This window comes from Procambarus clarkii, chromosome 82 (assembly GCF_040958095.1).
Source record: "Procambarus clarkii isolate CNS0578487 chromosome 82, FALCON_Pclarkii_2.0, whole genome shotgun sequence".
In the NCBI taxonomy this organism is placed as follows: Eukaryota; Metazoa; Arthropoda; class Malacostraca; order Decapoda; family Cambaridae; genus Procambarus; species Procambarus clarkii.
The window spans coordinates 5198744-5218674 of NC_091231.1; the positions used below are offsets into that span (position 1 = coordinate 5198744).

Below are 19931 nucleotides of genomic sequence, written 5' to 3' on the forward strand. Positions count from 1 at the left end.
AAAGAGCATGCATATACATTTTCAGTATCTTATAAAGTAGTTAATGTGTTTTGCTAGAATATGCTTAATTTGCCTGGACTAATAACCTTCCATTGGCAAACAGCCTCGTTTGGATCCGATGTGTTGCAATGTACAGTATGTATTTATTTATTTACATATATACACGAAGGTACATTGGGTTTGAGAGTACATAGCATTGATGTTTTTACAGTCTTGTAAAGCCACTAACACGCATAGCGTTTCAAGCAGGTTCTTAATCTAACAGATAATTTTAAGTAGGTAATTTCTATCAAAATTTAAAAACTAATTTACAGGTCCATTGTAAGAAAATTTTATAAAGATTAGTTGGTACATTAAAGTAAAATTTAAGATTATCAACAGGTACATTGTAGCATAATTTGAGGATTATTTAAAGGCATAATGCAGTAAAATATGTGTTCAATATAACAACCACGATGTAAGATGATAGCAATGATTACAATGGTAAAGTTGTATGGCTTAGGTACATATATTGGGGAATTAGGTAGCACTAGATATAGTGCGAGTTTAAAGTACTATGTAGGAAACTATGAGGATGAAATTAGGTACTTTTTGGTTTTATTTTTGAATAAGGCCAAATTGGACAGCTTTTCAATTCGTTAGGGAGTGAGTTCCATAGACTAGGTCCCTTTATTTGCATAGTGTTTACATAGATTAAGTTTGACTCTAGGGATATCAATGAGATATTTATTTCTGGTGTGGTGATTATGAGTTCTATTACATCTGTCCAGGAAAAGTAATTCAGAACAGGGTTTGCATTTAAAATTAAGAACAGGGTTTTTTAAATGTAAATGGCACAAGAGAATGTGTGGAGTGAGTTTATGTTTAGCATGGTTAGGGATTTAAACAGGAGGGGGGGGGGGGCGGCTGAGTGTTGTCTGAAAGCAGAGTTTGTTATTGGTCTGATAGCAGATTATTGCTGGTTGATGATGGGCTTGGGGATAGTTTGCAGTGGTTGAACCCCATGCACAGATACCATATGTAAGATAGGGATAGTTTAGCGTGCAGTATAGTGAGAGGAGAGCAGATTTGAACCGACTTCCTCTGTATACCGTTTTTAATCCGGCTCCTTATCATGCTAGTTGCAGGATCTTTAGGTAACTCAGCAGGAGGGTCATGCGGACATCATCATCAGGAAGATCAAGGCCACCAGGAGGCTATGGGAAGATAGGAGGGTACACTCCGCGCCACCGGCGCCCCTGATGTAGGCGCTGACGGAGACCCACCCTCCACAAGACTGGTGGGGATCATCCTGGCAGTAGAGGTCGCAGTAGCCCACCCCGGCCTTCGGGTCTACCGCCACACCCATCCTACAGGAGGGGCCAGGAAGATACAAGGGATACGTTAGGTGTCTGGAAGGATATGCTGAGAGAAATGCAACTCGTGTTTGAGTTAAATGATAAGTATTGGTGTAATGTTTTCTCAATTATTTAAGTGTTAGAATGCGCGGGAATAATCAAACATCTGCACTTATATGTTTCATTCAGAAGTTAATTCTATCACGAACAGGCACCCTGAAAGAATGGTCCAACAAGTGGCTACTAGAATTTAACTGAAGTAAATGCAAAGTAAGGAAACTAGGTGTATGGAGAAGAATAGACACAAGTCACTAGATGGGAGATGAAATCCTTAAAAAATCGGGTAGATAGGAAGACCTGGGGGGTTGATTTCACATCGAACCTATTTCCTGAAGCCTACATCAAACAGATGTTAACAGTGACCTATGTGAGGTTGGCTAACATAAGAACTGCCTTTTGAAATCTGTGAAACAAATAATTAAGAACCTTCCATATCTCGTGTGAGACCAATCTTGGAATATCCAGCTCCAGCGTTGAGTTCATAACACGTGCTACATACTCTACAATCACATCTACGTATCCACAGCCACATTACTGCATGCTAACAGTCACAACACCTGCTACATACCTACAGTCACAACACCTGCTACATATCTACAGTCACAACACCTGCTACATATCTACAGTCACAACACCTGCTACATACCCAGTCACAACATTTGCTACATACCCAGTCACAACACTTGCTACATACCCAGTCACAACACTTGCTACATACCCACAGCCACAGTAAAGACGATCGACGTTAAGGAGCTTGACAAGGAAGACGTCAGTTGCTGGGTGGGCGAAGAGGCAGCTGGTGGCACAGTGAGTGATGTTAACATCTCGTTGATTGAGCATCATGGTTACCACCAACGATTCGTTGATCCTCTCCTCCTCATAGCAGCCCAAGAAAACAAGCGGTGGCGATCCCGGTAAGGCGCTAGCAGCTTGCTGTGCTGTTGTATTTACGTTTGTTGCAGTTTTATTGGCAACGATGGATGAACTCTGCCACGGGCCAATGGACGGGGTTGTAAACCACGATTTTTGGCCAGGAGAGGCAGTTGTGGGGATAATGGTAGATGTAGAGGTGAGGTTCAGTTTCTCTGGTATTGTTAGGTGGACCCGAGGGCAAGAGTGGTTGGTGTTTTCCACCTCGTAGACGCTGGTCGTCTTCTCACTTCCACATTTCTGGTTATCACCGTCGGGACACACGTAACAATCGTAGAAGTCATTGACTGTTCCCGAGGGATCACTAACAGCCTGTTTATCGCCACACCCGCATGAGAGACGCTCGTTCACGTCCACCAACTTGGCCATCACCAGCTGAGTTTCAGGCCACCTCTGGAGGCAGAGGGTGGCGCAACTCACAGCCGACCTCTCCTCTAAACTGGAATGCAGGGTCACGAAGTTCTCTTGATTAAGATACAAGTCATTGTAACAAGAAATATAATTGAGGCACGCGGCGTCGATCCACGCCAGATGGATACCCAGTGTCACCAAACTCAGTGGAAACGCTACAGTGAGCAGCATCTTAGTATCGTGACTGGTCTGTTAACTAGGCTTCATAGTCTGGTGCCTGGGCCACGAGAGAGAAAACAGCATTCATATCTACAGTGCTATCTTATCTAATCTGGGTGTACTGGTGTAATATTAATATGTCTGATAGGATGATTTTTTTTTTTTTTGCTTACGGAAGAGAATAAGTTTGAATGAGATCCACGGCCCCGTCCTAGAGTAACTAGTGAAAAGGAACAGGATGTTGGTTGACGGTGATATAGTCGAAGACTTATTCCAGCGTCTGGGTGATAAGGGCAGGATGTTACAACTGTGGTCAGAGTGAGTAGGCTTTCACAAGTACAGTAGGGAAAAGTAATATTAGTGTATTGTTAATATTGGTGTAGTTCAAACGGAGGACCAGCTCCACCTCTTCCCATATGTTAATTTCTTTCACAAGTGGGTGTAGGAGTAGACGTTAGTTTAGTTCATTTATTATGCACCCCATACCCATCTTGTGGGCGGTAGTGGAAAGAGTTACAAAGGCACATAATGGGCAGAGTTTCTTTCACCCTAGTGCCCCTGTTCACCTAGCAGTAAATAGGTACCGGGGAGTTAGACAGTACTTCTCCTTCTTCTTGATAGTAGGTGCAGTTTGCATGAAGGGTTAGACAGTACGGGCTATGTGCTGGGGATGTGTGTGTGTAAGAGAAATAAATATTAGACATAATAGAGGAAAAAATAAATTGATTAGAAAGGCGGAGTCCAAGAGCTAAGAGTTCGATTCTGCAGACACAAATAGTATATATATACATACATATATACACACCAATTGCTTACATGATAGGTCGACAAATCAAATACTGTGGGGGGGTTCATCCCCCCCCCCCCCCCCTCCGCGGCTCAAGGTCTGCAGCGCCCTAATAATAAACAGTATTATGCCCCATACCTGTTGCTCCAGATTGCAAGTTTGTTAACGTCATTACAAATTACTGCAAATTCTCAATTTGTTAACCTTACGACTTGCCCGAAACGCTTGGCTTTGCAAAATGTACTATTTACAAAGCTATTGTACTATTTTGAAAATAAATCAAATCAAAATAACGTAGTTGGCTGCGCTCCATCGGTGTGGGACAGGATCTGGACGGGTGGGATGCAGCTGATCTAATAATAATATTGTAAGCATACACGTTTCCCGTCTCCTGCTCTCTCCCACGGTAAGTTCACTGATTACAGAAATCACAGGTATAGAAGCCTAATGTTATAATGTTCCATAGCGTGTTCATTTATTATGCACCCCATACCTATCTTATGGGTGATAATGAAAAAAGGTTACTAAGGCACGTATTGGGCTCAAGCCCCATTACGTACCCGAGGACCACATCAAATATTGTGCGAGGAGCATGTGCTACTTTTTCCAACTTCAGAATAGCCTTTAAATACATAGATTGTGCCAAAGAAATTGTTTACGACCTTTGTGAGACCAAATTTGAATATGCGGAGGTTGTATGGTGCCCATATCTCAAGAAGCATGTCAGTACATTGGAGAAAATGCTAAAACATGCAACTAAATGGCTTAGAGAACTAAACAAAAACAAGAGCTACAGAGAAGGCAGGTGTTAAATATACCAAAGCTGAAAGATAGAAGAAAAAGAGATATGATTACTATGTAAAATAATACTAACAAGAAGTGACAAAATTGACAAAAAAACATCAGTACTGTAGTTTCAAAGTGTTATGATAGAGTACTGGGATTGTACTCTTGTACAATGATAGAGTACTGGGTTCAACAAGAGCATAGCTCTCATCCTGTAATTACACTTAGGTAATTGCATGGTAAGGGGCTGAAAAAAATGTCAGAGACATTGTTAAAGCGCCACTAACGAGCACTGACAAATCCTGCAGGCATGACTAGTAATACCATATCTTAACGTGCAGTGGTACTTAAGAAATGACGCTGAACACTGGGGGGCGTGGTGCTGATATCCAGTACCTGCAGTGCCAGTGTCCAGACACTCACTGGGTTGAACACTTGGAAACTAGTTATGCTATTCTAGGAGTATTGCCTAATAGTATTGCAATGAAAAGAGGTATAACATAATATCCATAGTTGTATTTGATAAATTCTCATACAAAATCTATAGGGTCCTGTGGCTCAGTGATCAACACAGGTTCTCATGCCAGACAGAAGCATTTGGGAACATTTCCTTTCATCTGAACCCTCTTTTTACCTAGCAGTAAATGGGTAGCTGGGAGTCAAACAACTTTTGTGGGATAGATCCTGGGGGAAAGTTTGTGGATAGCCTAGGGGGATCTTGATAAGTGTAAGCAATACTCATGCCTGCATCACCACATTGCCTGGGACCAGTCATTGCATCTCTACTGATCAGCTAGCAGCATTGGTCAATGCCACACTGGCGGATGGGTACATTAGATCCCACGAATGTCGCCAAGTAATCATCAGCAGTATCACCACAGAGCAGCCAGGAATTCCTCTGTTCCACCTTGGCCCATCAATCTTACCAGACAGACTCTGCCACCAGCCAGGCTGCCTTAAGTATGACCTGCCTCAACCCAGCTGTCTCATCAAGTGGAGCCAGCCACCAGCCAGCTCACTGTAAGTGTCCGGGGAATTAATGAGGGCCATCATTAAAATACTATTAACCCAGGCTTCTCGCCCTGAGCCATTAAATGTTAACCAATTTCTGAAACAAATTACAGTAATATAAAGTTTGCCTTATTTATCTTAGAACTCAGTGAATATTTTTTGTGTTGCAGGTGACTGAGAATACTAGCCATCATGAATACCCGTGTTGCATGGGTATTATTGCTTACTTATGGTGTCCTGCTTGTGAGTATTACTTTTTCAGTAACTTATAGTGACAGTGAATTATATGTACATTGCTTGGGCAAGGATGTATCCCAACTGGGGTTTCCTTTACAAGGATCAGTTTAATTTATTTATTTATTTATATACAAGAAGGTACATTGGGTTTATGAGAGTACAGAGAGTTGAATTTTGACATTCTTGTAAAGCTGCTAGCATGCATAGTGTTTTGGGCAAATTTATTTGAATGAGCATCATAAGTAATGAGACATTAAGTAATGGTAATGTCTTCTCACAGACAAAATAACATAGGACAAAAACCCACACTTGTGTATTTATGAAATGTATACTGTACTGTATAAGGAATTTATACCGCCTTTTACACTCTCCTGATTGCTTTGTCATGGTCTGAGTGTGTGATTAGGACGAGACTTACATCTCAACGTCTAATGAGGCTGCTATCCTGGGGTCCAGTCCTCTTATCCTTCTTGACCTCCTGACCATGTCACCCTATTCCCGATTGCTTATGTATCGGCCATAATGTCTTCTACGGAATTATGGTCATGTGTTCTTTCTGTAATCCTGCTATTTTGGGAACTGGAATTGTTATTATAGAGGTGTTCATCTGGATGCTATCCCTCATAACCCTCTCCATACCCCAAGGAATGCAGCTAATGGGACTGCTATCATTCATCCATTTATGAATTTATTATCTAATTTTAATTCACTCAATCATTTCATAGTAAAGCTAAATTGATAGCTTTACCAGGAAAGTTTGCTATCTGAATCTGCTATCTTGAAAATCTAGGATAGGCTGCTATCCTGGACCCAGGATAGCCTCATCAGACATTGAAATGTAAGTCTCATCCTAATCACACACTCAGATCTTGACAAAGCACTCGGGAGAGTGCGAAAGACTTGGTGTAAATTCCTTACATAAATTTCACAAATGCACAAGTGTCAGTTTTTATCCTATATTATTATTATTATTATTATTATTATTATTATTATTATTATTATTATTATTATTATTATTATTATTATTATTATTAACAAAGAAATTACACTAACGTTATACTGTATATACCAATGAGAAAATCCACCAGGGCTGTGAGGTGGCGCGAACCTACGACCCCAGCATTGCCAGTCGCAGTGGTTGAGTACGTGGCTGGCAATGCCGGGGTAGAAGGTTCACACCTCCTGACAGCCCTGGTGGATTTTATTATTATTATTATTATTATTATTATTATTATTATTACATCATATTATTATTTCTCCTCCTCCAACCCCTGCCATTTTGTGTTTCACCTTCTGCTTGGTTCTAATGATCGCCAACACTGGTAATTTTATTACCTTTACCTCCAAACTTTTAACTGCATTTCTGATGGTTTTTTCTGGTTCTGTTTCCAAGTGATTTCCAAAGTCACTACATAACTCTTTTTATCAGTCAATTGATTTTTCTTTATCTTCCTCTTCTACTGCCGTTAACTTGCGGTTATTCTTAAACATTCTCTTCTCTTCTATAGTTCTTCTCCTAATTTTCCTCTATTACATTTTGGACTGCTAAGTGGTGTTCATACTCATGTCAAGTTTTCTCTCAGATCATGTGATTACTAGCTTCCCTATCTTCTTATGCCTTAGTTCTAGAGAACTTCATTGCCAGTTATGTTGATGCACCAAGCTCATTCTCTTGATTTGCCACTCCATAAAAAAAATTCAACTTTTTAGCCTAACCAGAAACATCCGAACTCAATCAACCCACCTAACCTATCAAGTCCGATGCATAGAAAACATGAATGTTTGTGAACCGTTACTTAGTACGTTGCATTTGTAATGTTGGTTATGATAACATCAAAAATGCTACCTATTAGTTGAGAGGATGGGTTGAATATACAGTCCGGCAGCCCTTGTTCCAATTGTGGCATCATCAGTGTTAAAAGCTCCTGACCCTGAATTAGAAGTACTGATTTGTAGAGAAATTATCAGTGAATTTGGAGAAAATGGAATTTATATGTTTACTATTAGCTGTATCAAACACCTTTTTTCACCATATACAGTATACTGTACTGAGTTTTGTAATTATAATGCCTTATATGAGGCCAAAATACTGCAAAAGTTCATGGATAGAGAAGTGTCATACAGGTTGATATGTGGTTCTGAGGTGGGCCTTGGGAGCTGTAATTTGCTCTCTGCAAACACAGTTATGATATATTTCTCATGCAGGTGTACCTCTTACAACAGTGAAATGCTTGGTTCCATGCAATTGCACACAAATATAATAGCTAAGATGAATCATTTCAACAATGGTAAATTAAAATTTTTGTTAATCATTCAAATTTATTTTCAGATTATTGGTGGCTTTGGAATATGGAAATCAATTGAAAGCACATGGAAGAACATGCAGAATCCTCCAAATCCACCAAATACAACCACAGCAGTTCTGAAACAATGGTATTGTAACATGGGGAATATATATATAATACTGTATATATATGGTTCTGTAGCAGGAAAGGGTCATTTAAATTTCCATGGTCATTTGTTTATCTTCCAGTGAAATTTGAGTAAATTAGGTTGAAATAAATAAATATATGCCATTGTATTAAGTTTTTGTGAGAATATTGTCGCAATTCTTATTGGTAATCTTATTGGTAATTGTTATAATTGATTTATAATTACAAATTATTAGATTATAATTATATTATTATTATAATTATATAATATATAATATAATTTTATTATATTATATAATTACAAATTAGTTATAAATTATAATATAATTTATAACTAATTTAATAATTACACATATAACTGATTCTTATTGGTAATTGTGTCTTCCTTCCATCCTGACTAAGGGTATATGCTGCTTAACCAACCAATACAATATTTTGTAATTACACTTAGGTACAGTAATTACAAAATATGGTATTGGTTGGTTGAGCAGCATATATACTTAGTCAGGGTGAAAGGAAGACACACCAGTAAGAATCAGTAAATGTAGACAAAATCTAGTTTTCTAGGAGGAGCCCTTCTGTATCTTCTTGCACTATCCACCTGAAATGCTCCATACCTAGGTACAACACTGGGCTCTTAACAAGTCAGCAAGTGCCTACTGGAGACCATTTCCAGAATCAGGCCCCCTTAACATTACTGTTCCGGTGATGCTAAAATGTGTCATCCACAATTTGACAATAAATGTTCATCCAAACTCGGCTTTTTACAAATTGGTAGTTTAACTATTAAATTTGAATTTTATGATGAAACTTATAATACATGAGCAACTTTGGGCAAAGATTATTAGAGGGACCAACAAAAGTATCAGGCCAGCAACCAGAGATAACTTCAGTCATCCAACCAATCACTTGAAACGACAATTGCTTTGCTTGTGCATGTTATCTCTTGGCTTTGGAAATTACCAGATGGAAAAGTATCAAAGTTAAGTTTAATTTCTTTTTACAGTTATGTAGACCGATCATGTGTGAACATTTCATATTTTAAATTTTTATTAATGTAGAAAAATTAATGAGAAAAAATAAATGAAATAAAAGGATTGCTCTCATCCTGTAACTACACTTAGGTAATTACCCCCTTTGGTCTGTAATATTTTTATAGCCCTGTTTTTTGTTGTTCCTCAGTTCTAGTTGTTGGGTTTGGGAGTTTCCTGCTGTACTTAGCATGGGCTCTGTTCATTTGGTCCTGGGAGGATAGTTTCTTCATCTGCCACTTCCTTCTTTTCTGGTTTAGTATGCGATAGCTGGCTTCTTAAGGGGGTCCATTGGTTATTGATTCTTAGTTCAGTCAGTTGCAGGTGCTTCATTTACTATGTCCGGTTGCAGCTGTCCATCATTATTTGTACATCACATGGGCTGCTCCAGGTGACATGCTGTTGGTTGCCTCAGTGTCCTTCATTAAATGCTCCAAGGCTTGGTTGTCTTAGGTTGTCTGCAGTCTTGTCCAAGTCTGACCAGCTTGTGGTCCATGTTGTGCATGAGTTTGTGGCTTTGTCCTCTGTGTTTGCACATAGGACTGGTTGACATTTGATCTTGGAGGTTTTGGTGATCTAACAGTTTTGGCGGCTCATTACCTGGTTAATGCTCCAGGGCCCCGTCGATCTTGTGTGGCTTTGGGTCGGGTTCCTCATACTTGACTCTTTCTCTTTGGGGGGTGTGGGTTTCTGCTCTACTTTTCCCTTCCCCTTTTCTTTTCTTCTCTGTGGTGATGTAGCTACAGGGAGCCACTGAGTGGGATCCCTCCAGAAAACCAGCACAATGTAATGAAATGCACCTTTTTTGGGAGACCTTGGTAACTCCCTGGACCCTTCCTTTTCCCCTCTTTGAATTGGTTTGCTGTTGATTGGATCTTGACTTTTTTTTTAATCTGGTAGCTCCCTGGTGCTGCCAACTGGTGACAGGGAGCTGCTACTCTAGGGTAAACAACTTAACTACTGGGTGTATCATTTCTGAGTTGTTTCCATTTCCCTTTTTGTTTTACTTTGCTCTACCTTTATGGTGGTTGTTCCTTGATCATTCTCTCTTCACTGCAATAGGGGTACTTGATTTTGGCATCTGGTCCTCGGAAGGCCTTTGTTTTTGACTCGTCAGTTCCTGGTGTGACTCGGGGTGTTGAGCTAGCCAGAGTGGCTAGCTACAGGGAGCCACCGAGTAGTTCCTCCACTAAATTAATTTGTCTCCTCTGGGTAGGGTCCCCATTGGTAGCTCCCTGAGCTTCCCACATTATTGCCTGTCAAACCTTCAGTACCACACAAGGCTCTATTTATTTACAAGCACCTACTAAAGAACAGTGCTGTAATCTGGGTATCCAGGATCACAGTAACCGTAGCTTGTAAAGCTACTGAGTGGCCCATCAAATATGGACATTTCATTACATTCAATGCTTAATTTTTGTTATTGTTATACTATTAAAGTATATTTTTCACTTTAGTATGTACTGTAATTCAAATATACAAAATATTTCCAGGAACTTCAACCGTCTGAATCAACCACCTCAAGATGATCAACATTATGTTAAAGCTAACAGCAGTTGTTATGCAAATTATTATGAGGATCCAAGGCTATATTTAATAATGCCATGTGGTGTTGCTGTTTTGATTTCTGCAGTTTTGTTTCTGGGTGGAATATGCTCGAGGAAAATCTTTGCAACAACAGTTGTAAGTGTACCTTTAATTAATTTTAGTTGGATAATTATACTCTTTAATGACTAACTGCTACAGTATATAAGTAACTGGCAATCATATCATTGCTAGTTATACCAAATTAGTGATTTAAATATCCTGTATTCCGATTTTCACCAAAGAGACTTTCTAATTTGGTTTAAGGTAGTTTCAGGTGTACTTTATATGCAAGCTTTGAGGAAAATGCCAAATTCATGGAAAGGAAGGGAACAGGATGAGAACAGTGAGCTACTGAGTGCCCACCAGAAAGTGTTTCGTTACATTCAATACTATATTTCTGGGAGGCTGCATTAGCTTCCTGATGCTACATCATCACTGAGCCCCAGAAGAAGAGGCTGTCCAACCTGACTCAGAGATCCAGGATAGAAACACAGGCCTAACAATAGATGAAGTAAGTTCCTCACAACACTGAAACAAAGCCCAGAAGCCTGCAAGACATAAATGCCACAGTCAGGAACCTTGGAATGCTGAAAAGAAAGCCATCCCAGCCTGCACAGTTCGAAGACCTGAGCTCAGAAACTAACTGGGGGACTGCCTGGCAGCCCAAACATTGCAACCCAAGATTGAACAGGGGCTAATAACTCCATCCCCAAGAGAAAACAATAAAAAAGGAAATGTCCACTCAACCAGCACGTCCGCTTGTTAGCGATCCCCTCTCCCCAGGGAGGGGGGCCCCGCCCAAGTCCTGACGCCGGCAGTTCGTAAGCTGATGCAGCATAGAGTAGACATTATCTCTGGCCTTACTTTTCCTGCTGGATGTTACCCTGTGTGGTTGTGCTGGCTGTGTAATTTTTGTGCAGTGGCCAGGTGTTCTAATAAGTACTGGGGCTACATGCATCTAGGGTTCCCTTCCCTAGGCACCTGGTAGGTACTGCCCTTGCGTGTTCAGGGTTTTCTTCTCTGGGACGTTTGGGATTCCACTCTCATTGAGGTTGGTGTCACTTGTCATTAACCTCGCCCTTGGGGTTCAGCGGGGGTCGTGGGGCTCTCCCTCTGGCCATGGGTAGGGAGATGTTTTTGTTGACTGGGGTGCACGGTATTTTGTGCAGCTTGCATAATCATGGCGGCCATGTCTCTCTCTGGCTTCTGGTTGCTTGTGGTGTATTTTCGAGGGTTTCGGGTTTTTCTTTCATATCCTAGAGGAGGTCTTCCTAACTTCTGATTAGGTTCACTCTGATTTGGAGTGCCGGACCAACCGGGATCTGGTGGGTATGTGGGCCGCTCCAAACAACAGCCTGGTGGACCAAACTCTCACAAGTCAAGCCTGGCCCCGGGCCGGGCTTGGAGTGTAGAAAAACTCCCAGAACCCCATCAACCAGGTATCAACCAGGTAACCAGGTTCGCCTAGGTTGTGTTTGGTAGCCCCTCGCGGTTGCATGCACGGTTTCCTGGGATCAGTTTGCTCAGTATTAGATGGGGTTCAACCGGCTTTAGCTATACTAGTGCCTGGGTTCCACATCAGGATTTCTCCTCCTGCGGGGCCTGGTAAACCCCTTGGGGCTTGGTGCGGCTATGGCTATGTCTTCCGAGTCCCCACTCACTTTGTGCGAGTTCTGCCTCTGTCATGCTGCTTGTTGGGTCGGTGACACCTACAACCCGGAGTTGTGCAGGACTTATTAAACCGCTCGTCATCCACCTAACCCATTATTTTTCGGAAGACCTTAGGGGCCAGGCAGCGGCTGCGTTGCATGGTAGGTTTTTGTTGTTGCAACGTGCCCAGTTTGTTGTCTGCTCGGATGCCCCATTTTGGTTTTGGGGAATATTTAGATATCTAATATGGTGGATATCAGTCCAATAGCTTCAGGGAGCCTCCGGGGTTCAACCCAGAAAATGGCATTTCATTACATTCAGTGCTGTTTTTTTGCCAAATGTTTTATAATTTGTGATACTGTACAAAGAAATTGTATCTGATTTATATAAATACAAATTTTATTCTTTCAGGGTCTTCATAGCTCTCTGGGACTGTGGATTTTGATCCTATTGACTGCAATAATGTATCAGACCATTGACTGGAAACCAGATGACATTTTCTATTCAACTTTTGGGTGGGTGATTGGCATTCAAGGTGGGATGCTCCTTATGGTTACCATACAGGTATTGTTATTGTTTTGTAATTATTTGTTTGGTAATTTATTTTTAGGTTAGAATTTAAAGTTTTTAATTCTTATGTAATGTAATAAATGTAAAAAATCATGAATTAGAGTACTGTACTCCCTCAAAAATCCAGATCATATCATTCAGACCAATAGGGTTGCTGTGGGGAAGCCCCTTTGGCTTCCTGGAGTTATCGGGCTAATGTGTGATATATTACACCGGGGCATTAGTCTATGGAGTTCGACCTACCGGGGACCACGAGCCAGAACCTGGCCCGCTCTGGAGAAGTTGCAGGAAGCAATGACCCTGGAAAACTTCCCTGTGGTTGGAGGTTTTTCCATATCTGCCATTGACTGGGGTTAGGCACCTAGAAAGGTAGGCATAACAAAACAAACCCCACATGGTAAGAAAAGTACAAAGAAAACCGAACAGAGAGGTACAACTCCTTCCAATCCCAAGGAAACAAGCAAACGTCACACTCCACTGATGCACCACTCGTCTGCACAGCCCTCCCCCTCCCCATGCTGGCTACCCAGCACTCCAGTTCGTTAATTAATGTGGTCCGGGGGAGACGTCTTCTCTGGCCTCGATTTGCACAGGCGGGGTTTTGCCTTCATGGTTACCTTTACAGTGTTGTTGTGTGTGGTGGCCAGGTGTCCTCATCAGTGCCATGGCTGCATGCACTTAGGGGCATCCTTCCCTAGGCGCCCTTTGAGTACTGCCCTTGCGTGTTATGGTTTCCTTCTCTGGTGCATTCGGAAAACCATTTCCGTAGGGGTTTTCGCTGCTCAGCATATACCCCTCCCTTGTACAAAGAAGGGTAGGTTTGGTTTGTTTTGTTATTCGTACCTTGCTGGGTACCTAACTTCGGTCGATGGCAGATAAGGAAAACCCTGAACCAAGGTGGGGTTTTCCAGGGCCACTGCTCCCTGCAACCTCCCTGAGGGGGTGGGGGGGCTAGGTTCTGGTGCTTGGTCCCCGGTAGGCTGAACTCCATAAACTAATAACCCCAGTCTAATATATCGCACATTAGCCTGATAGCTCCAGGAAGCTTCCGGGGCTCACCCAGAAAATGGCGTTTCATTACATTCAACACTGGCTTTTTATCATTTATTATAGAAATGCCTTTATTTTTCTTGTAGCAAGGGATATAATGCATGTTTCAGCATACTGTATTAAGACAAACAAATAATGGAGTAAAAGTACCACAGAATAAATAAATGCTTGAAAGAAATTGTAACCCTGATGAAAGCAATGCAAATAATTATTACCACAGGGAAATCCCCACCAGATGGCAACCCAGGTGAGGTGGTTAGCAAGCCACCTCATTTATGAGTTCCTCAAAGAAAAAAATCCCTTGACTCCCATGAGGGTCAAGAGAACAGAATGAGGAGATTCATTGTGCCTCACCAGAAGTAGGCCTTTTAATACATACACAGTTTGATTTCTTGCATGGTCTCTTGAACAGCTCCCTGAAGCTATTTAACAATGACTCCTTAGTAGAGGAGGCCAGCTATTTTGAAAAAGAAACAAACTAGAAAACATAAAATCTGATTACACAGAAGAGACTTGCCAAGGACAGAAGAAAAACAACCAGAGGCCACCAGCCCTAAAATATAACCTGCTAATGCAATCCTGGAAAGTTTGCAGTGCAACACAACCCAGAAAGACTCGCCAGAGACCGATTTCAAGCCCAGTCAAGACGCTACTATACATATGTGGATAGATTGAATGAATAATATTGTGTTATCATCTCAGAGCTAAGTATTCAGTACTGTATTGGATTTTAGATACAATGCTTACAGTTTTAGAAACTCTTTTTATAGTTTATTTCAATTAAAATTCAGTTTATTGTCAATGTAAGCACCAAGGACCCATTTACTCTGCACTCAATTTGGATAGTATTAATTCTTAGTTTAATTTGATTGGTTGTCTTGTTTCCAAGGAATATGTAATGTGTTTTTTCAATGTCGAGGGTGAGTTTATTAATAGTCAGCCACAAATGTATTTTTTTTCAGTATATTTAAATTTGAATATAATATAAAAGTTGGGATTTCATGTGGTGATTCAATTTCAGGTTGTCATTGATCTAGAAATCATGCATTATTGCAGAAATATGACCAAAACCTGCCCTGAATCGAGGCAGCTTATATTCATGCAAGTGCTATGTTGTCCAGTCTAATGTTGCTTGTGTATGTCATCTCTCACAATTGGTTGTGGGAGATGACACGTTACACAAGCATACTCTGATCACAAGCATCTCAGTGATGCAGATGACAGAGATGAGTCTGCTCTGGCTTTGTTTTATATACCATTTAGAACCTATTGTTCTCAATACTGTATTCTCTTTGTTATTATCTGTTATTACTCCCCCCCCCCTCCCCATCTTTTTAACTTATGCATATGCTCTCCAATGTTTTCCTCCTGATGTGAGTGTGCATCAGCTTAAATTTTTCCTTTGCTTTTGTTGCTACTCTATCACCCCAATATGTTATTGTCAAATTGATTTTCTTCATTTCCAACTTTTGTGTACACATTTCTTGTGATCTAAATGCCTGAAATGGAATTTGGGTATTTAAAAGAATTTGATATTTTCCTTATGAATTCTTATTGAGAATCTCTGAGACTAGGCTCAAACTTGGAGTAAAAGTGTCCTGATTACAATATGCTTACAAATTATTAAATATGATTGTGTCTCATGATACAGAGAATATCTCTGTTACCCTTTGACAATTAAATCAGTATCTAATTAGTAAATAATTAACTTTTATAATATTTTGGAATAAAACAATAATTACATAGTTCCTCGAATATTAATTGTAAATAAAAATAGTTTTTAAATGTGTCAGAATGTTTATTTCCACATTAGTGAGTTAACATTTCTTACAGATTATTCTTGCCATGTGGGAGTTGTACAGGCAGAGGGCAGGCTGGCCAAATGTATACTTCACTCATTTCTTCACTGCTGAAATACCTGTACTTGCATCAAGAGTGGTGAGTATATTCCTAGATATTATGTATATTTTTTTTAGATATTTGTGGTAGGAACACCATACATTATTTGCTTGAAACCTAGACACTTAGGTGTGATGATGCAAGGAAGGTTACTATTGTTATTGGAACAAGTGACCGCCCTGGTGGCTGGTTTTAGAACCATTAACACATATCATCATGTGTGACAAGTTAAGATCTTGAATGATGATTACAAGTGTAGCTTCACCAAAATATTTAAATAGATACCTTGATGCTAGGGAATAATCACAGTGGCTTTACAGTTGATTCTCTAGGAAGTTATGCATTGGAGTTATGTATGCTCTTTGGCTGCTCCCTCAAGTAAAATCCTGCTGTATTCTTTGACATTAGCTTGTCCATTTAAGTAGCCTCAGAACCTGCCCTAAGGCTTTCAGCCCCCAGGTTTTGTGGTATGTATATGGGGGCATGACTTCAGGGGGGCTGGAAGCCTCTGTGCCTTCACTCCACCCTTTCCCCTTTCTCCTCTCTCCTGGCCGCCAAACCGAGGAGGAAAGATGTAGGCTCCATCCCTCAGCCCGAAGAATCACTTATGGTGTGGGTGGGTTTCAAAAGTTTTTTGAAAGGGCTCCCTTGGTAGCTCCCTCTTCCTCCTCTTCTCACCAACAGTGTGATTGGCATGCATTTTACCTTTTCCTGTTTCTCTGCTGTCTATCATCAGAGTCAGTCCTTTTTGTCCTGTCCATTCTTGGCTTTTTCTGGCTCATTGTTTGCTGCCTCATCCCATCATCTCTTTTCATTCATCCTTGGGGAAGTCTCATTGGTTTTAGGTGTCTATGCTTCTTTACAATTTTGAAAGCTTCTCAGGCTTTTCTGGGGGAGCCCCGTCGGCTTCCCGGAGCTATCCCAGGCTGATATGCCAATGTCAGACTTTGGCATCAGTCATGTGTATGGAGTTCTTAGGCCTACCAGGGACCACGGCCAGAACCTGGCCCCCTCAGAGAGGGACCACACTTTGGAGATGGATCATCTCGGTCAATGCTACAATTTGAGGTCTCGGATTCTTCCTGACTGGTGGACAGTCCTTCCTCTTCTTTGATGGCTTGGCACATTTTCTGCTATACACAGTCAGTGTACTGGCATGGGGTTTGGTTGTTTTTTTAAGTTACTTGGGGGGGCGAGGTATTTAAGGCTTGGATTGTCACTTTGTTTGCCATGTAATGTTAGGACGTGGTAACTGTATATCAGTTTACTACAGCTTTCTATTCCTCAGAGCGAGCCTTCACTTGACATTTGTCTTTTGCCACTGGGCTGTAGAAAAGCTCTATGCTGGTCAGCTACAAATAGGCTTGGACACACTAGCATCTGTCTCTGATGTTGCTGCTTTGGGTCCTTCCTAAGTTGCTCGCTATGCTCCTCAGTGATGTGGTGGCAGACTTTTATGAGGCTCTTTGTCAGAAGAATTTTCTCAGGTTCAGAAGTTTGCTAGTTCTATCTGTGGTTTCTCGGTAGCAGTGGTCTCATGCCTCATGCGGGGATGCTCGACATGGTTCCGTCCACTGGCTCATTTGTGGCACTAGCGTTTGATGGTGTGATGTGGGGATGGCTAGCCCAGTTTTCTGAGCCTGGGCCTACCAGTTGGCTTGAAGTTGGGTGGTTCATCCCCTTCCCTCTAGTATCACAATCAGACTCTAGTGTCTACTCCACTCTTCTGCTCGGTTTTTGCTGGAATGTCTGATACAGGATTTGTTCTAGTGTTCACTCTTATTTTGTTTGGCTGGTGCCCTTTGCTGCCTTGGCTGCGTTATTTGTTTTTTGGTCCATGTCTTTGCTTTTTTTTATATATTGTAGCTAGCCGATCCTCTGCTACGACTGTATTTTGCATGCTACTGTCGCTCCTTTTCCTTTAACTCTGCTCTCCTGCAGTCATTTCACAGCTATCATTCACACCTTTTTTGTTATACTAACATGTATTTCCTGTTCTGAAAAGCCATTCTACTCTGAAGAGGCACTGTTGAAAGTTAGCTTGTTAAGCTACTGAGGTGGTTCTTCCCATAAATGAAGCATTAAATGTAATGAAATTTCACTCATGCGGGGAATCGAGATAGATTTATTACTATCTCCTTACCCGAACTATGTGGCAAAGCAATTTAAAAGTTTGTTGTCGTAGTGTGACAAAAAGTGGAGGGACCTTTTGACAAGCTGCCAGCTTCTCCCTGTCATGGCCACTAAATTGATGGTGGATCTTTGGTAAATTCGGGTAGATTCAGGTAAATTTGGTAAAGTAGTGTCATGTATGGACCCGACCTAAGAAGCAGTCGTAGGACCACCCAGAAAGGATCTTTTAATTTAATTTTATGCTCTATATTTTATTATGTTAGTAAGATCATTTCTTTAATACAGTATACAATATATTGATATGTATATAAAAGTATTAATGACCTTTACTAGGCATAAATAAACAACAGATTAATGAAGAAAAACTTTTAATTATGGGCATAAATTTCACCATTACAGTGGCTTTTATTTTTCAGACACTTGGAATATTTGCCATCATCTTCATGGAGTCTTCTCTAATTAGGCGTGAATTACGTGCCAGCATTCCTTTCTCCAACTATGAGAATTTCCAACATTTGTGCTATCCAGAATACTATGTACTACCATGCATTGTTGTATCTTTGTATGGTGTAATAGTCAGTAGTGAAGGCATTCTTTCCCTGTTATTTGGTAAAGTACACAACCAACTGGTAAGTTTAAAATTTTGATATTTATTCTGTCATGTGTTCAATTTTCAGATAATTGATTGGGTATTGAGTTATCAAGGTACAGCAGTTTCATTTGCCACTTTATTATTAATACTCACATTCTAGAAGTCTTGACCATTAAGTTATCATAACTCACCCACCCCTTTCAAGTAATTCATTAAAATTTTACATTCATTTTGCATTTGCAAAACTATTTAAAGTAGAATTTTGATATCTGTATTAAAATATTTGCAGATAAATATTCCTAAATATAGATTAAATAATAATAAATTACATGAGCATTATGCTGGGTATACACAAATTTACAGACAATTCAACAATGATCAGTTATTTTGTTATCTTAAATAATTTTCTGGGTGGGGGGGAGCCCCTTGTGGCTCCCTGAAGCTACTATACCAATATAGTGCCAAACTACAAGGAGTCATCAGTTGCGAAGTTTTTATTTGGCCTACTGGAGACGAGCCAGAATCTGGCCCCCTCAGAGAGGCAAAGGGAGCAGTGGCACATATGAAAAATTTTATGTATTCATGGCTGCCTCCACCAAGGAAAGGCACCCAAAAAAAGTCAGTGGAACAAAACGGACCACTGCTTTGTTAGACGTGAATCCGCAGCAGCAAAACATCCAAAAGAACTCCAACAGTAAAAACTATACAAAATTTGTGAAACTAGCAAGAGTGAGTTTGCCCCACATCCCCTCACTCATTTAGAGCAAGGAGGAAGGAAGGTGGCAGAACAGGTCAGCTGGCTGGTCAACCACCAGATCTTATGCTGATGTGCTCTGTGATCTGGCTCCATTCAGGCTGTTCCTACGTGGTTCATTGTCTCAACTAGAAGGGGTTCCCTTTGGTGCGTCTTTTTGAAGATGGTCTCTTCGAGTAGCTTGTCTGCTGGGTTCTTGGGGTTTGATTCTCTGTGTGGTTCAGAATCAGGGTCGGGCCAATGGTCTGTTCTGGTTTGTTCACATCTCTACAGAATAGACCATTACTGCCACCTCTTTCATGTGACCTTGCTGGACATTCGAGTGCCCAGACATCAATCTCTTCATTTCAGCATGGTCTCTGTGTCTTCCTGTTCACCAGGTGTCATTTCCCAACTTCGAGGCCCTAGTGATAGAAACCTTTCAGCTGGACTGGTCGAGATGGGGGTGTATATGACTCTTTCTCGCGGTCTGGCTGGTACTCCGGGTTCTGGCATGATCAGAATCCTACAGGGGG

At 40.9% G+C, this 19931-nt stretch overlaps 2 protein-coding genes across 7 annotated transcripts in view; one reads left to right on the forward strand and one right to left on the reverse strand.

The window, feature by feature from the left end:
• Positions 1 to 421: 421 nt before the first annotated feature.
• On the reverse strand, positions 422 to 2944 carry LOC123764385 (uncharacterized). Its single transcript, XM_045752109.2, has 2 exons — positions 2116 to 2944; positions 422 to 1349 (listed from the first exon to the last, which is right to left on the reverse strand). Exons 1-2 carry the CDS (start codon positions 2907 to 2909, stop codon positions 1154 to 1156), a joined length of 990 nt encoding a protein of 329 aa, XP_045608065.2. The 5' UTR covers positions 2910 to 2944; the 3' UTR covers positions 422 to 1153.
• Positions 2940 to 19931, forward strand: part of LOC123764383 (uncharacterized) — a 37045-nt gene continuing 20053 nt past the window's right edge. The window contains exons 1-8 of one of the 6 annotated variants that reach the window (XM_045752105.2): positions 2940 to 3215; positions 5242 to 5490; positions 5652 to 5724; positions 8048 to 8151; positions 10675 to 10864; positions 12830 to 12982; positions 15872 to 15976; positions 18487 to 18699. In XM_045752105.2, the coding sequence (XP_045608061.2) occupies positions 5674 to 5724; positions 8048 to 8151; positions 10675 to 10864; positions 12830 to 12982; positions 15872 to 15976; positions 18487 to 18699 (816 nt within the window). In that variant the 5' untranslated portion in view covers positions 2940 to 3215; positions 5242 to 5490; positions 5652 to 5673. Of the gene's footprint in view, positions 3216 to 3805; positions 4091 to 4143; positions 5491 to 5651; positions 5725 to 8047; positions 8152 to 10674; positions 10865 to 12829; positions 12983 to 15871; positions 15977 to 18486; positions 18700 to 19931 lie in introns of those variants that run through there. The other 5 variants (XM_045752106.2, XM_045752108.2, XM_045752104.2 and 2 more) reach the window with 5 other exon arrangements.

Bases quoted from the DNA above. Each gene is read 5' to 3' on its own strand.
- LOC123764385 (XM_045752109.2), bottom strand. From the start codon at position 2,909: ATGCTGCTCACTGTAGCGTTTCCACTGAGTTTGGTGACACTGGGTATC. The intron at 1,350-2,115 runs GTATGTAGCAAG...CCCCTCCTGTAG, and splicing joins CGTCTTTACTGTGGCTGTGG to GATGGGTGTGGCGGTAGACC.